A 16,302-nucleotide genomic window follows, 5' to 3' on the forward strand; every position below is an offset into this window, starting at 1 on the left:
TTGAATTCTGTCGTTGGGATTTTCCAGATTCGGTCTAAAACGTGAAATGATTATATATAAATAGCCATGCTACTATGCACGCAATTTTTTAAATCAATGTCAAGTCTAAAATATCAAGTTGAAAATCGAGCGTTATCGGAGTGCTTCTTATCCAGGCGAAATATTGGACTATTACCCAAGCCCTATTTTCTCTAACAAATGCCTTTTTCTTCGCCTCGTCGTAGTCCTTGTCCTCGCTGTCTAACCAATATATGAGATGGACATTGGAATACAGGACAAGTGGCAGAAAGCATTCAATACTATCGAGTTTTAAAATGAATACTTGTCCACATCCGTGGAAACACGTTACAATGCATGTGAACTGTCTTTTGTGTAGTCAGGTGCATCATATCTTCTGTGATTAAATCTGTTAAAAAGTAAGTTTTATCAAACCTAATATTACTATTATAATATTGAGAGTAGTTTGGAAAAGCTAGCATTCAGTTCTAGCTTATATATATTAAACTGAAAAACACTGAAACCCTTGCCCCCTCCTCTGCCCTATCATTTCAATGCCTAATGGTATATAGTAGCAGGTTTGACGGGTACTCTCAGTGTATTCATAAAAAGATTTGGTACATTTTTTCCACTAGTCGGATGCACATAGACAGTCCAATCTGATTTTAATCACACCACATTTAGACCAGAAAGTGGAAGTTTAACTAGATTTGAGCAGGTTTTCAACAAATGACAATAACCTTTCCTTAAAAGAAAGGCCTACCTATAACGATGCTAATTTAGCTTTTTTATTCAGCTCATACCATGGCCTTTGGTTAAAACACCAGCGCTTCATTTGTCACTTGCTTCAATTGTCACTTGCTATTTGTTTTCAGACCAGGTTGACAAGTCTTCACTTTGTTAGATATACGACATTTCAATTGTTATTTAGCTTAGGGTTTTTGAACTGTCACATTAATCAATTTGCATGGGTGTAAAGGGATTCAAATTTGTTTGAGGAATTTAGCTTCCTCAATTATATGTGTTAATTTTTTTACCACTAAAATATATTTTTAGGTGTCACAAAGAAATACTGAAATGATTTCTTTTGCTTTCATGCAGTGCAATATCATGTGCAAAATTTCATTGGGCTACATAAATTATGCTCATCAAGTGCAGCCCATTTGCACCTTAACACAATGGACTAGGTACTCGATTCAGGTTTTCAGTATCTACTTCATTGGTGCAACATGTACGTATGAACTGAAAACGAACAATTTTTCATCGAGCAAAGCAAATGAATCAGCTAGTTGTTGAGCAAACGATCATCCACAACGCCCTTTTCCCTGTAGGTATCCTTGGTATTTATTATTAGAGCGAAACTATATATATATATATATATATATATATATATATATATATATATATATATATATATATATATATATATATATATATATATATTATATATATATATATATATATATATATATATATATATATATATATATATATATATATATATATATATATAAGCGTACGTACGCTTTCTTTAATTATCGAGGATATGCTACTTTTATTATCAAATGCTATTTTATTTTATATTAATCTCGGAAACACTTGCAATGGTGCATCCGCGGAAACTTACTTTTCCTTATTCTATTAGTGTTAATATTAGTCTATACTTATAAAAACCCGTCAATGATCATGCACTTACAGTATTAAATTATTCTAAATATCATTATAAATAAAGTTATCCTCGCCACCTGGCGCTCTCCCTGACTCGTGATGATTTTCTTCAAGGTTTCTTGCATCTAGCTCGTACAGTGGATTGTCATGTGAAGGTACTAAATCGTTCTGATCTGATTCAGATTTTCGGTTTAGCCATCGCCGACGAGAACACACCGCAAGATATGCAATTGATGCACCAAAGATAATTGCAGCCACCGCAATTATTACAAATATATACCATTTGGTTCCATTTTTAGGCTCTTTGAATTTTTCTATTAATGAGATTGTTTTTGGTTAAATAACTCTGGCATTACACATTTTAATTTAGCCTGGGAATGTTTGGATTGCTCTAAACAGAAAATAGTAATACTGCAATAACTGCATGTTTTTCCTTTTAATAGCATTATATAAATTCGCACCAAATGTACCTGAATAGTTCAAAATAAATCCATTTCTTTGCTGAGTACCGTCCGTGTGAAATACGATCAATAATTCAGATCCAGATGATGTCAAGTTTCTTGGCAATTTGTTTCCACAATATCGCCCCAATTTCGTTCCTTGCGCAGAGTTGCCATCGTAAACGTCCAAATAATCATATCTACAATACCAGTCACTTTCCGTCTAAAATTATACAAATTTTAAGACGAAGAATCACCGTGTCTGAGTCCTATTCCAGATAATGTCATAATGTGCGTGGACCTTCCTATCATCAGCGACGAAAAATTGAACACCTGTCTATACCCCCGACTTGATCCTCAGAGAAAATACAAGAGGCGTAAAGTGAAATCAAGTTACATAGTACGGAGGTTTGTTAATCCTGGCTTCGTTTCTAAGTATACCGGGTGGCGCAAAGAAGGTTAACCTGTTTGATTGAGTATAATTTTAAAACTAAAACGTCTGTTACCAGGGGTGGATCCAGCACTTATGCACTAATTTGCATTACAAAAGAAATTGGCTATTTTGAGCAGTTTTCTTGTGTCATGCAAATTAGTGCTCTACCTATCAATTAGTGCTCTATCTATCCACCCCTGTCTGTAACACAGAAATAACCTGCTTTAGATTCGCGATTGTCTAACTTAAAATTTGATATATACCATGCGTATTTTGATACAATATGCCCCGATATATAAGCGTTTTACATTTAAAATGTATTTTTGAAAAGTACAAGAATTAGTCAAAAATTGTATATTAAATAAGAAAAAATAATGTTCTTTTTCAACATTTTTCACTGATGGTATGACCTCTTGAGCATTGTTAACCCTGGCATATTCTGTGAAGATTCAAACTCGCTGTTGTAGCTTTCGTTAAGCGAGACATATTAAGATAAGAACAAGCAGAATTCATGCGAAATTGTTAAATTTGTGGGCTACCGAACGAATTTCACCCCGCATGGGAGGACATTAAATATTTGGAACAAAGCCTAAACCAAAATAGCTAATTTTTGTTTCAACGCTTTTCCAACATGTCAACACAGAAAATATAAAACCTTATCTATCTTTCAAATGTTTCTAGTTAAACTTCATTGAAACAGACAGAATACGTGCCACAAAATACAAGGATTTGTCAACTCACTTTAATATGCCATTTTTAGCTAATTTTTACACTTTTCGAAAATGCGTACTTAATTGAAACCGCAATGACACGGTCAAAATTGCATGAAAAACTTTATGCTGCATATTGAAATTTAATTTAGACATCAGAGAATATGAAAAACATAATTTTAGTGTATTAGCTCTTTTAATTTTGTATTATTCACTAATCCTTCACTACTCCAATTCTGCAAACAAGGATGGATTTCATGGAAGGCCTCTAAAACAGCTTTTTGAGCTGATGTCTGTAATTTATCACCACAATACATGAAAAATTTTGCAAGAATTTTGGGGAAACGAAACCTACCGAGAAGAATAAGAACTGCAAAAGAATTTTTCCCCCATTTCTGCTGGAAACAATCCAGTTGCAGTCAATGTTGTTGGCGTATGGAGAGGGATAGCGAGGACTTCTTAGTTCACCAGGAGACTTCAGGTGTCTTCTACCGCAAGAACCTAGAAGGAAGTATGTCAAAGGGTGTAAAACTACGAGCTATCCTGTGTCAATGTATTTTCTCTTATTTCGAACCGATTCCATCGTCCGAGTTCATCTGAAGTAAAGGATTGCAATTAATCCATTAAAGTGATGCAGATACGTCAAATGTTGCCCTTGCAGCCTTCCCAAATACATAGACGGCGGTAGATCGTAAGAAAGGACAAAAATTCATATATTTATGTTAAGAGCCCGTAAAAACAATCAATTTGAAAATCGCTGAATGTGGATATCGCTGAATGTGGATGTATGAATATTAGTCCAGTCTCCCCGCCGCCTAATTAATAGGCTTCAAATTTTATATTATTCAGATTGTATCGATTGAGAAGCCTTTCTTATTTTATAGCTTACCAAAGGTGTCCAAGAATTTCAAAACAAACCCCTTTCTTCTCTGACTACCATCCGTGTGGAAAGCGATGAAGACTTTAGATCCAGATGATACCAGATTTATTGGTAATTTGTTACCACAATATCGCCCCAGTCTTACTGCATGCGCAGAATCACCATCATATACGTCCAAATAATCATGAGAACAACTCAAATAATTTTCTATCTAAAAGTGAAGCAATTTGATACGAATTTTAGAAGTTGGATATTTTGGGGGACAGGAAATATAGTCATTGTAATATTTTTTCCTCCAAACAGTCCCTAGATGCTTTGCGATTCCATAGGGAAATGGCTATTTGCTTTTTGATTCTCCTTTTGGTAAAATATAGGTATTCAATATTATTTATCGTGATACGTGGTACTTCCTTCCAAGTACCTTGAACGCTATGCTATATTTCTTATTTCAGGTTATTGCACAAAATATCTGCTTCGTGTCAAGGCAGTCGAATAAGGAAATCAGATAAAATTAAATAAAATATATTATACTATATATACAGTGACTGTAAAATACCTCAAAAACCATGAATTTTGACTAATCAGAATGCCAGGAAACAAAATAAATAATGGAAATACGATGTATGTTTTATGATGAAAAAATTATATTATCTGATATGAAACAAGATCAGCTTTGATACTTAAACAACACACATGACCTACCGAAAAAAAAGAAAACTGAAGCTTAATTTTTCCATTGCTGGTAGATACAATCCAGTTGCAGTCAATGTTATTGGGGTATACAGAGGGATAAAGAGGACTTTCAAGTTTAGCTGGAGAATGCAAGTGATTTCCCCGCATATACCTGTAAAAAGAATCAATAACAATAAGACATCATACACAAGGAAGATTTCGTCAAATTGAAAAATCACAAAACATTTCAGTTATTGCAGTTTTGTAAAAAACCCTGCATTAATCCGTCATACTCAGTATTGCACTATATTTTTTCAAATCCCAAGGAACCTTTAACCCGATGTAAATAATAATAAAGTAACATTTGCGTTGCTCTACGAGACGTTTTACTACCTACAGTAGGCATTTGTGAATGGGAAATATCTAGATCTGACCGCGTCTCGTCAATCTCTTGGAATAGATTTAAATAATTAGCATTAAGTTGTGTAAAAATCACGATGATTGTGGGAAGGAGCATATTCATACATGCATATTCTCCATGATTTTCAAATCATTTTTTCTTTAGAATCGTTGACATAAATATATGAACATGGGCCTCGGTCAATTTTCGACGTTTCCCAAGCCACTGATGTATATATTATACCGGCAGAATGTCTCAAAACAAAAACTATTGAAATCACCTATTGTTAAAATTTTGAATGACTTGCATGAACGCAAAAATTTTCTCGTGGAGATTAACGCAACTTATAAAATGCTAAATAGGCATACAAAAAGTTAAAAATTGAAAGAAAAGAAGGACATATTGAGGGCATTGTGCTTGAAGTTTAATTATTGTTATATATATTTGAAAAGTGTAATGGTAATAAAATTGTGGGTAGTATATAAACATATTTTACTGTCATTATATGCATAAACCTTACGAAAAAACCACAGGTGGAAAACACATGTTTCATCAAACAATATTTCAGCAAATTGTCTGCTAGCAGACACTGGCGTAGCCAGCATCGATAATTGGGGGGGTCCATATTCATATATTCATGTAAACAGACTGTAAAGACAATTGATTTGAAAAGAAATTAATCCTGCGTATCACGAATATATGAATATGGACCCCCCCCAATTATCGTTCTGGCTACGCCGCTGCTAGCAGAGAGGATTTGTCCAGGTAATTTCATTCTCTCATAAACCGTGCAGTGCCGTAGCCAGCTGGGCAATTTTGTCTTGCTATGCTAATAGTTTGGTATTCATTGACTGTGAAAACAATGAATTTCTAAGGAAATACATGAGAATAATAAACATGCAATTCCGGATTTGCTTGAGTGCACACAGAGCAATAGCTTAGAGACGAGGCAGGAAAATGTAATAATTATATTGTTTGTGGGATAGTTTTCATTCCCCGAGAACAAATTTGGGGAAGTGTCTATTATATAATGTATTATATGGGCTACCGTTTATTCACTTTGACGGAACTATCTAGAAGAAATTTAAACATTTAGTCATAATATTTTACCTTTTGTGGTTGAATACTTCAAAGAAAAACCATAACCCTGTTCATTTCGATCAGTGTGAAATACGATCAGTAATTTTGAACTAGATGATACCAGATTTCTTGGTAATTCTTCTCCACAAAAGCGCCCAAGTCTTGTTGCATTCGCTGAGTCACCGTCAAAAACATCCAAATAGTCATATTCACACATGTAACGACTTTCCAGCTAAAAGTAAGATAACTTCATAAAAATCATATTATAGAACACAGCCTTTTTCGATTTCTTTTAATTCCTTGCAAGAATAGAATTATTGTTTAATTTATCTTTTTCTTCTTCGGGTTTTTGACAAGTTATTGGTCTTATTTGTATCTGCAAAATTAATATTATTAAACCGTTTATGGGATTATAGCGTGATATTCTGAGGACGTGTTGCTATTTAGCTGCCACAATTGTTTTTATAATTATTATAGATATTTATTTGTTATGAAATTGTAACGAATTTTATTAAATATAGTCTACCGAGAAAAGCGAAAATTTCAGGAGAATGTTTTCTCCTTTGGTGGTAGAAACGATCCAGCTGCAGTCTATGTTGTCCGGGTAAAGGGAGGGATAGAAAGGGCTTTGAAGTGTACCAGGAGGGTGAAGATTTCTTTTCCCACAAATATCTGCAATGAAATACCGATAATTCAATACAATCGCACGCAAGCAAAAGTGGCGACTCGGTCTAAATGGTGTAATCACGGATGGCCTATATGGTAATTTACATTCAAAAATGCAACAACAATAATCAGTTATTTTGTACCCTTTATGTAATTACAAGAAATACTAGATTATACAATGAAAAGTTAACTAAATTAAAGGAAGATAAATGGGTACTTGTTTTCAAAGATAACCGTAGCTAAAAATGCCTGAAAGCTATTCGTGAACAAATGCTATATATTTCATTTTTATAATATTCCTAGCCATTTGGTTGAAATCCAGCAAGAATTATCGTTCCGAGTTGCTTCACAGCTTTCAATTACAGCTGTTAATTTTCGATGTGAAAGAAATATTAATCAAAGCAGTACCACTAAACGTGGTAGCAAATGTTGTGGCTCCATTATTTTTACGATTAGTATTTTACATCACCAACTGTCGAGAAATTTTTGTTCATATCTTACCATATGTGCTTGAAAATTTTAAAACAAATCCACTTTTCTGCACAGTACTGTCCGTATGAAAAACGATGAAAATGTTGGAGCCGGAGGATATCAGAATTCTTGGTATTCGGTCAAGGCAAAATCGACCCAATTTTGAAGCAACAGCGGAATCGCCGTCATAAACGTCCAAATAGTCATATTCGCAATCCTCTAGCTAAAAATGAAGGAAATTTGAGCCGTTATTATAAACTAAAACGCTAAACACAGAAGAAATTAACAAAAATATGTACATTCATTACTTAATTCCAGCAGAGTTAACTTGTTCAATTTTAATAAAATAAAAAGATATAGATAATATCGCTGCTATTTTGTCGTTTAAAGATCTGGTCGCGTATTGCGCTGACACGTCGCACATGATTGCAAAAGATTACGATTAAGCACTAACACTGCATGAACCATTAATTTAACAATCGTGAACACATTAAACATATTTCAAGGTAACTCACTGAAAAATTCAAAAACTTGAGGAGAATGGGCTTTCCCTTGGTGTCAGAAATTAACCATTCGCAGTCCATATTGTTTGGATAGAAATTAGGATAACCAGGACTTTTGAGTGTGCCAGGAGAATACAAGTGATGCTTTCCGCATGATTCTAAAACAAAATAATTTATTTAAGCAACGCGTTAGCAATCACATTCCGAGTTTTCAGATTTATCAACCGATTTTGAGGGCACCCAGACCTTTAGTTGTCTCGAGCGTACATGCATACCCACGCACTCAAAAAACTCTATGAACATTCGCGTTCATCTCGATGGGAATTGTGTTTACTGTCTTCCATATCCTTCCAAGTCGAACTCTAATTATTTTTAATTCAAAAAAATACGAAACGTTACCTTGAGTAGCGTTATCTGGAGAGGAAAAAAAAACATTTTATTAAAGCAAAGTAGACGATTGTCGAAGCGAGCCAAGAGTTTGAAGCGAGCGAGAAAGTTGTCTGTATATAAAATATAAATCAAATTTTCGTTAAATCGTTAAATCATTATTATAGTATTTTTTTGGAAAAGAAAGCAAATGAAATACAAAAAGTATTCTTTCTCTTTGGTAGGGATTTTTCCTTATTTTGTGTCTCGATGTCGATTTTTGCAGGTAGCAAGTTCGAACAAAGTAAAATTGTTTGAGACTTTAAGAAAATGTTTAGTGTATCATTTGACCAGGTTTAAATATATACAATTGTTTTTAATGTTGAAATATTTGGTTACTACACGACGAGGAAAAATGCAGCATATTCTTAGTTTGCATATAACGTCATAATCATGCAGTCATGAGGCGCCATCTTGGTTGATTCTACAAAGTTTATTTCTGCTTTTAAAAAGAACAAACTGCGTTGATTTACTTTCTCCTTGCTTATTTTGTAACTCCTTTTCATCTCTTTCGTATTATTGGGCGGTTATTAAATAAAATACAACAACGACGAAGAAATTATTTGTGTACCTGTTTTGAAAAATTAACCACCTAAATGCATGTTAATAGGCTCTTGCCTTAAAATTTTTGATAAAATAAAATCCCGTTTCCACAATATAAAGGAATTATTGGCATACCAATAAAGAATTTATTGCTTCCTGCACTTGAGACTTAAAGTAGATTAAACACTTTAGTTTGACGCGCGAGTAATTTCCCTGGAATTCTGATGACATATAGGTAACGCGTGGGAGAGCGGAGATGAGGGTCAGTATAGACAAAGAGCAGAATGTGCTGCCAATTCATTCTGCTCCTCGCTTCGACAAGGTCATTACAGATCGAATTTGAACCCGCCCTCCTCCACGTTTTCTCACGCGAGCTTAATGTAAAGGTATATTAGTATATTCGGTAGGGCGTTTAAATTAGCCCCACCTTTTCTGTGCAAATTTTTTTAGGAATTGAATTTATTGTTTTTTTTATTAATAATTAATTTGTTGTTAAGTAAAAATTAATAAATTGGCATGTGCGTTAGTCAGTTACGCAAATTGCCAAAATCATTCCAACTCTGTGTCATAGTTGTTTTTGTACGAGATCTAGAACACAGAAGGGAAGCAATAAAATGCATTTCGTCTTTTTGGCTCTTCCGCCTATATTATGTAATTACCACGCGGGCAGACATTGTCTGTGGCCAATTTGTTATCGCGCTAAAATTGCTGATTATATGCACAAATAGGTTTCTCGACTCTTAATGTTTTTGAGTGATTGTTTATTTTTCATCTGCAGATGAAAAAGCATGCTAAGAAAAGTCAATTATTTGAAGAAAAATCCTCTATGTTCGACATCGCAATATTCAGCGACTTTAGATATTTTCAATCATATGTTGAAGCCAAAATTAGAAATGCATAATTTTTACACGTCCTTGCGACAATTTATGTGTGAATCGGTTATACGCTACACATTTTTGCATGTCTTTACTTTTTGGCAAATTTCATAGAACTTATTATAATTATTCATTGTGTTATGATGGGAAATGAAAATTTACCATTTGTGTCATTGAAATTTAAAAAAAAGCCTTGTCTTCGTCCACTGCCATCCGTGTGAAACACAATGTGGAGTTCAGATCCAGATGATACCAATTTTTGTGGTAAATATGTTCCACAGTATTTTCCCAGCTTTCTGGCCGATGAGGATACGCCGTCATAAACTTCCAAATAATCATAGCCACATCCAGAATTCGTTTCCAGCTAAAAAAGCAATTTTATACATTACAGAAAACACCAGAAAAGACATACCCCACAAAAGTTGTTTTTAGGTGAAATATTGTATATCCATCACTCGAAATTCTGTTTATAGGATTATATTTATGACGGTATTCAGGGGACGACATTAATTTCAACGTGATAAAATAATTATAATTAGAGCAATTATATAAAAACGTTGTAACAAGATAAAAATATTGAACTAAAAATGACAGGTTTATCATTGGGAAATGTAATAAAACAACGATAAAGTTGAACCTACCGAGAAAGTCAAAAACTGGAGACGTATATGCTTCCCGTTAGTGCTTGATATTGTCCATGCACAGTCAATATCGTTTGGGTATAAATAAGGATATCCAGGACTTTTAAGTATTCCTGGGGTGTATAACAAACTTCTTCCGCAGGAAACTAGAAAAATAGGGCAATAACATTTGAGGCTTATTAAGATAGGTTTTAAATTGTTTCAGTTACATTTCTTTAATAAGTCGTTTTCGTCAGGAAATAGGTTTAAGCCTATACACATTGGCTGCAATCGACAAATTTTCCTACTCATTCAGAATCGCCGCAATTTTATGTAAAATCAGGATCAGTGGCGGAAATTCAGTTCTGGAGGTGGAAAGTGAAGGGATGGAGTCCAAATTCGTGACATCTTTTTTAAATATTCTCTTAGTTTTGACATATTTATTTTTCATTTGTTCTTTTTCGTCGATTTTGAGAAAAACTATATCTACACGCCATACAATGTCTGAGAATCCCTTACGGCAAAGCATATGAATGCCTTCATTTTAAGCAAAATGTCATGAATCCTTTTATTCACTTTGTTTCAAAAATCGATATCCAAGGAGAATTGGGATCATTGGAGGCTCTCCAGCCCATCCAAGGACATATATGAGAATAGCAAGCATATTAAAAGAAAATAACTTAAAGATAAACAGGTTTGCGTGACTAAGAATGTCGTTGCCTCACGCTCCACCACTTTTTTCTTGCTGCACTTTCAATTCTTGTTAAAATTCGGCAGTATTTAGCAGTGGCGTAGCCAGCCTGACGATTTAGTCATGCTATGCAAATTTTATGTTATTATCATTATTCATTTCTTTAGAAATTCATTGTTTTCACAATTAATGATCACCAAATATTAGCATAGCATGACTAAATTGTCGGGCTGGCTACGCCCCAGATATTTAGGCTAATTAGAAGCAATGAAAATTTTCATAAGTTATCACTTTTTGAAAAATCAGCCATCATCGGGCGTGTCTTGTCTTGATAAGTATGGTGATTGAAGATTTCCAAGTCTTTATTCAGGGAATCGATTAACTTTGCTTGCAATGTGGCAAAAAAGGTTTTATATATATATATATATATATAAATATAAAATATATATATATATATATATATATATATATATATATATATATATAAGACCTCCTAGAGCAAAACAGCGTAATATACAGGGTGTATAGAAAGCACTGTAACCCTAATAATTCCTAGGGGCCTACGATTTTTTGTTATTGAATAGAAGCGAACATATTATGAATATTGCTGGGGTTTTTAAATACCCTGCAGTACCTGGTATAGATGTCGTCGACGGCGTCGACAAAAAAGGAGCGGCGGTGGCTGAAAAAAATGTAAATTTTAATGTTATTCTAATGTTGAGTTTAGGCTCGCAGGGATATACAACCAGGATTATTTACCATAGTAACCCCATTTGTTAAGTTTCTAATCAAACCATTACCACAGTAACCTTTATACACGTTTGCAGTCAAGTGAAATGGAACCTCTTTTCTCCTCTGGAAAGTTGTGGTACATAAAACCATTTTACGACCTATATCCGAACTATAGTCGCGCTCTTTAAATATATCAGGGCATAGGTCCGCACGATAGTTGGAGAAAGATTTTCGCGTTTAAAATCTCTAATGTCCAAGTTTGATAGTCAATTGTATTTAAAACAAGTTGTACCCTTGAGGTCAAGATCGTGCTCATGAGCCTGATGAACCCCAGATTAGACTTGCACTATTAATGACTGCTTAAAATTAAATATACAGATGCTTGCGATAAATTGCATATTATATCGGTATGAACAAAAAATTGTGCATTGTGATTTTATACCCGTGCATTTTATTATGCGATATGAACATTTTACCATTTGTGTCATAGAAGTTTAGAACAAATCCTTGTCTTCGTCCGCTAACATCCGAGTGAAATATAATATGGAGTTTAGATCCAGATGATATTAATTGACCCGGAGAATATTTTCCGCAATATTTTCCCAGCTTTCTCGACCACGAGTACATGCCGTCATAAATCTCCAAATAATCATAGTCACATGCAGAATCATATTCCAGCTGAAAAAAAGATTAATTTCTTAATAAATCACATTATAGAATATTAGACGCGACATATCGCAGAAAAATAAGTCGTGCATTCATTAGGTGCCGCGCACCAGTTTTTAATGCATAATAATAATTAATATTAAGTATAATTTTCGAGGTGACTATTGATTTTCCTAAATTTTGATTGCTCAAGATTCGTGGATTCTGAAGTGATAGTCACCGGTCAGTTGCTGTGGCTTTTGTTGTCGCTTTTCAAATAAGAAGTTTGAAGTAATTAAAAAAATTTATGAAATTGTATTGATTTTTTTTGGAAACACCTCGAAATTTATGCCAAAACATTTAGTTGCCTCAGGCTTGATGAGTGATTACAAGCCTATAATTACTTCGCCTTCGACTGAGAGAATATATGCTTGTAGTGACCTCACATTCGGAGGCTAATTGTTAAATAGTAACCATTGGTACTTAAATTATCCATAACTCGAAAATTATAAAATATATTAAAATTATGGGTTAATTCTACTATTTCTAACCAATAATTTCGCCGGAAACCTTATCAAGTCACAAAAAACAACAAAATAACAATTTCAAAGAGATGAGAATGTTTATTATGATTATGAAATCTAATTAAACAATGGTAAAGATGACCTACCGAGAAACTCGAAAACTGGAGAAGAATACGGTTTCCGTAAATGCTTGAAATTGTCCATGCACAGTTCATGTCGTTTGGGTAAAAATCAGGATATCCAGGACTTTTGAGGGTTCCCGGAGTGTACAACAAACTTCGTCCGCAGGAAACTGGAAAAATATTTATTAAGATCAGGCCTTACGCAAATTACGATATGAAAAAAAAATGGCTAACACATTGGTTCTAATCAGTGAAAATTCATCCTAATATTAATTAAGACTGAGCGGCGGTTTTATGTAAAACTAAGATCATTAATAATGAGTCTGCTGTATACGTACTAGTAGGAAATCGGACGCTTGTCGGACCTTATGTTTCTAGCTGTTTTTGTATATGTTACAATGTCCGAGCTATATATAGCTAGATCCTAGCTGTTGCTCTAGTGCGAACAGAACCTGCATTGTTATTTTTTTTTCCTTTCCGATGGTGTACTACTTACGTTGGACGTTGGTGCCTTAGAGCAAAACAACCTAAGGTAATATCTTATACCTGGAACAGACGTCACCGAAGGCGTGGACAAAAAAGGAACGGCTGTAGCTGAAAAAAAAGGAATTATTTTATTGCTCAGCTTTTTCAACTAGTGCTACTAAAATTATTGCTTTATACGGAGAAGAATTTTTAAAGCTAACCGTCTCATCTGAAATCATGGCGTCATGGGATATCACGACAAGAGCAAGTTATCATGACTTTCGCGCTTCAGGCGCGGAATTTAATTTCAGTATGCAATTGATTAAGAGATAAATAGAAACTTTTCTATACAAAAAGATAGATTATTCTGATTATGTATTTTTTTTCTTAAGACCTACTTATTTATTAATATAAAATCTTCGTGCATTGGCCTAAATCTTCTCACGCGATTGGTCAAAATCAATCACCTGGTGTCTTCTTGCCTGGCGACAGATCATGGGAATCATAGTTTCGCAAATTACCCATTAAAATCATGATTTATTCAAAAATGGCAGCCTGCAGCAAAACTAGCTGTTCTTCAATGCAGCAATCAATGAACTCAGATTGTGTGAGCTTCATGTTCGTGTTTTGTTTGCAAATCATGAACCCACTTTCCGACTATACAATGAAATCGGAATTTCAATATTGAAATTTCTCGTTTATTGTGCGTTCATTTGTGAACAAAACACTCACAACAGTCTCTAACCATTAAAAAATAACTTACTATTTCTGCTTGAAAACTTTATAACAAATCCACGTTTCCGCACACTACTGTCCGTGTGAAATACGACGAAGACATTGGAACCAGATGATACTTGATTTCTTGGTAATACCTCTCCACAGAATCGCCCTAGTCTTGTTGCATTTGCAGAGACGCCGTCATAAATGTCCAAGTAATCATATTGACAACTTTCTAGCTGAAAATGAAGTATTTTAAAAACGAGTCATATTCTCAGTTATAGGTCATTCATTCAGTTATTTCGCCTAGGGTAAGGGTCAGTATATAGTCAATAGAATAATTCCTAAAAATTAAAACAACAACGATCTACGTATTTTGTTGTCAAAAACAATTAATATAAAGCATTTTTATGATTATACAAAGGAAAGAATATTTTGATTCGATAAAATCCTGATAGGAAAATTGTTACCATTGAATTGATAAACATTAATTATTGGTAAATATCATGGAACGCCAATAACTGACAATGTAAGTAAAACTAACCGAAAAAAACGTGAACTGCAGAAAAATGTGTTTTCCATTGTTGCTAGAAACAGTCCAATTGCAGTCGACATTGTTTGGGTATAAAGAGGGATAAAGAGGACTTTTCAGTGTTTCAGGAGTATAGAGTTGTCCTTTCCCGCATGCACCTGCAAGGGAAGAAATATTTACTAAACAATACTCGGGAAAGATAATCGAGGTGAAATAGCCAATACATGATCATTACGAATCTCTTTAAATTAGAATTGGACAACATGTAATGCGTGTAAATAAGGGCCCTGTGGCCTTTACTAACGCCGGGCATCAGTCAGTGGATACTTAGTGCATCTATTTGTGCCGTTATAAAAATAACAGAATATTGAAGAATTAAAAAACGAGGTCCTCTCGTATTCTTTGAACATTCCCGCGTATGAATCGTTATAAAGGCACGAGTTGAGCTTCTTTAATTTTTTAGAGATTACAGGGTCAATTTGATCAATAATAAATTCTCTCTACATGTTTTTCAAAATGTTGCCTAGCAACATTTGCATTTTCAGGTGCCCTGTGTGCTTTATTAACCACGTCAGTCGGTATAAATTTAACGCCAGCGTACATCCATTTGTCCTTTTAAAGTAGTCTAATACAAAAGCATTAGGGTTTAACCAGCAATTGAGAAAAAATTGAGAAAAACACTCCATAAAGACTTCTTAATCCAACTTTGATGGGGTTTGATGTGAAAATTACAAAAAGAAATCGATGATTCAATTATTTTTTATTTGGGTTTTATCCCGAGCATTAACTTGCTTATTCTATTGTTTCATTGTTCCATTGTATTATTATTCGGTAGAATAAGTAAACAATTGTATTTGTGATAAAATGAATTAAACGTGGTCTTATACCCAAGCTAAGTTACTCTGAGTGAAAAAAGCCTTGTAGGAATCGTTAATCACTATAGGTACCCGGATCACACACACCCAATGGTGGAAAATAGATCGGATTTTCGTAAACACGACAACAAACTGGGTTTTAACTCTGGAGCGAAGGAATTGTATTGTTTTTTCTAAATGTTTTTGCTTCGGAACTGTACTAGAATAAATAAAACTTTTCCAGTTTGAAACGTTTTGCAGGGCTATAAATATGAAACCTCTATACAATAACCAGTGGCTATTTTATTTAGACTGAACGAAATTGAAAACTTTTAGTTCCCTTCCGTGCCAATTGTCTTTAAAGTCAACCATGAAAATTTTATCAAACTGATTGTGTTACTTTTTGAGTTATTATGCAAAATTCATTTGAAAAGGTGGGAAATGAACTTTGGTAGTGTACTAATCCAATGCTTTTCCAGCCCAGTAACTAATGCAAAACGATAATTGGGTGCGGGATATATTAGTACTGCGCGTTGGATTTCTCTTATAATTAGTTCCTATTAATCCCCCTCCCCGATTATCGTTCTAGTTTCGACCCTGAACCCAATATATTATGTTTTCTAGCATCACGATAAG

At 34.1% G+C, this 16,302-nt stretch overlaps 1 protein-coding gene across 1 annotated transcript; it reads right to left on the reverse strand.

Moving 5' to 3' along the window:
* Positions 1 to 1,536: 1,536 nt before the first annotated feature.
* Positions 1,537 to 13,268, reverse strand: LOC114515561 (tolloid-like protein 1). The gene is made up of 16 exons (XM_028534844.1): positions 13,123 to 13,268; positions 12,284 to 12,485; positions 11,710 to 11,757; positions 10,406 to 10,551; positions 9,927 to 10,128; positions 8,320 to 8,334; positions 7,933 to 8,078; positions 7,448 to 7,640; positions 6,807 to 6,952; positions 6,311 to 6,512; positions 4,831 to 4,972; positions 4,550 to 4,562; positions 4,138 to 4,339; positions 3,604 to 3,749; positions 2,136 to 2,328; positions 1,537 to 1,979 (listed from the first exon to the last, which is right to left on the reverse strand). The coding sequence occupies exons 1-16, from the start codon at positions 13,189 to 13,191 to the stop codon at positions 1,708 to 1,710; spliced, it is 2,337 nt and encodes a 778-aa protein (XP_028390645.1). The 5' UTR covers positions 13,192 to 13,268; the 3' UTR covers positions 1,537 to 1,707.
* Between the last annotated feature and the right edge of the window lie 3,034 nt (positions 13,269 to 16,302).

The sequence above is a fragment of the Dendronephthya gigantea genome, unplaced genomic scaffold (assembly GCF_004324835.1).
Source record: "Dendronephthya gigantea isolate DGI-Jeju-01 unplaced genomic scaffold, DenGig_1.0 000004F, whole genome shotgun sequence".
NCBI classification, from domain to species: Eukaryota; Metazoa; Cnidaria; class Anthozoa; order Malacalcyonacea; family Nephtheidae; genus Dendronephthya; species Dendronephthya gigantea.

Excerpts from the sequence above, each read along its gene's own strand:
- LOC114515561 (XM_028534844.1), bottom strand. The coding sequence starts at position 13,191 with ATGAACTGTGCATGGACAATTTCAAGCATTTACGGAAACCGTATTCTT. Across the intron at positions 7,641-7,932 it reads TCAAGTTTTTGAATTTTTCA|CTAGAGGATTGCGAATATGA; the intron begins GTGAGTTACCTT and ends CTTCATTTTTAG. Across the intron at positions 4,973-6,310 it reads GAAGTATTCAACCACAAAAG|GTATATGCGGGGAAATCACT; the intron begins GTAAAATATTAT and ends TTCTTTTTACAG.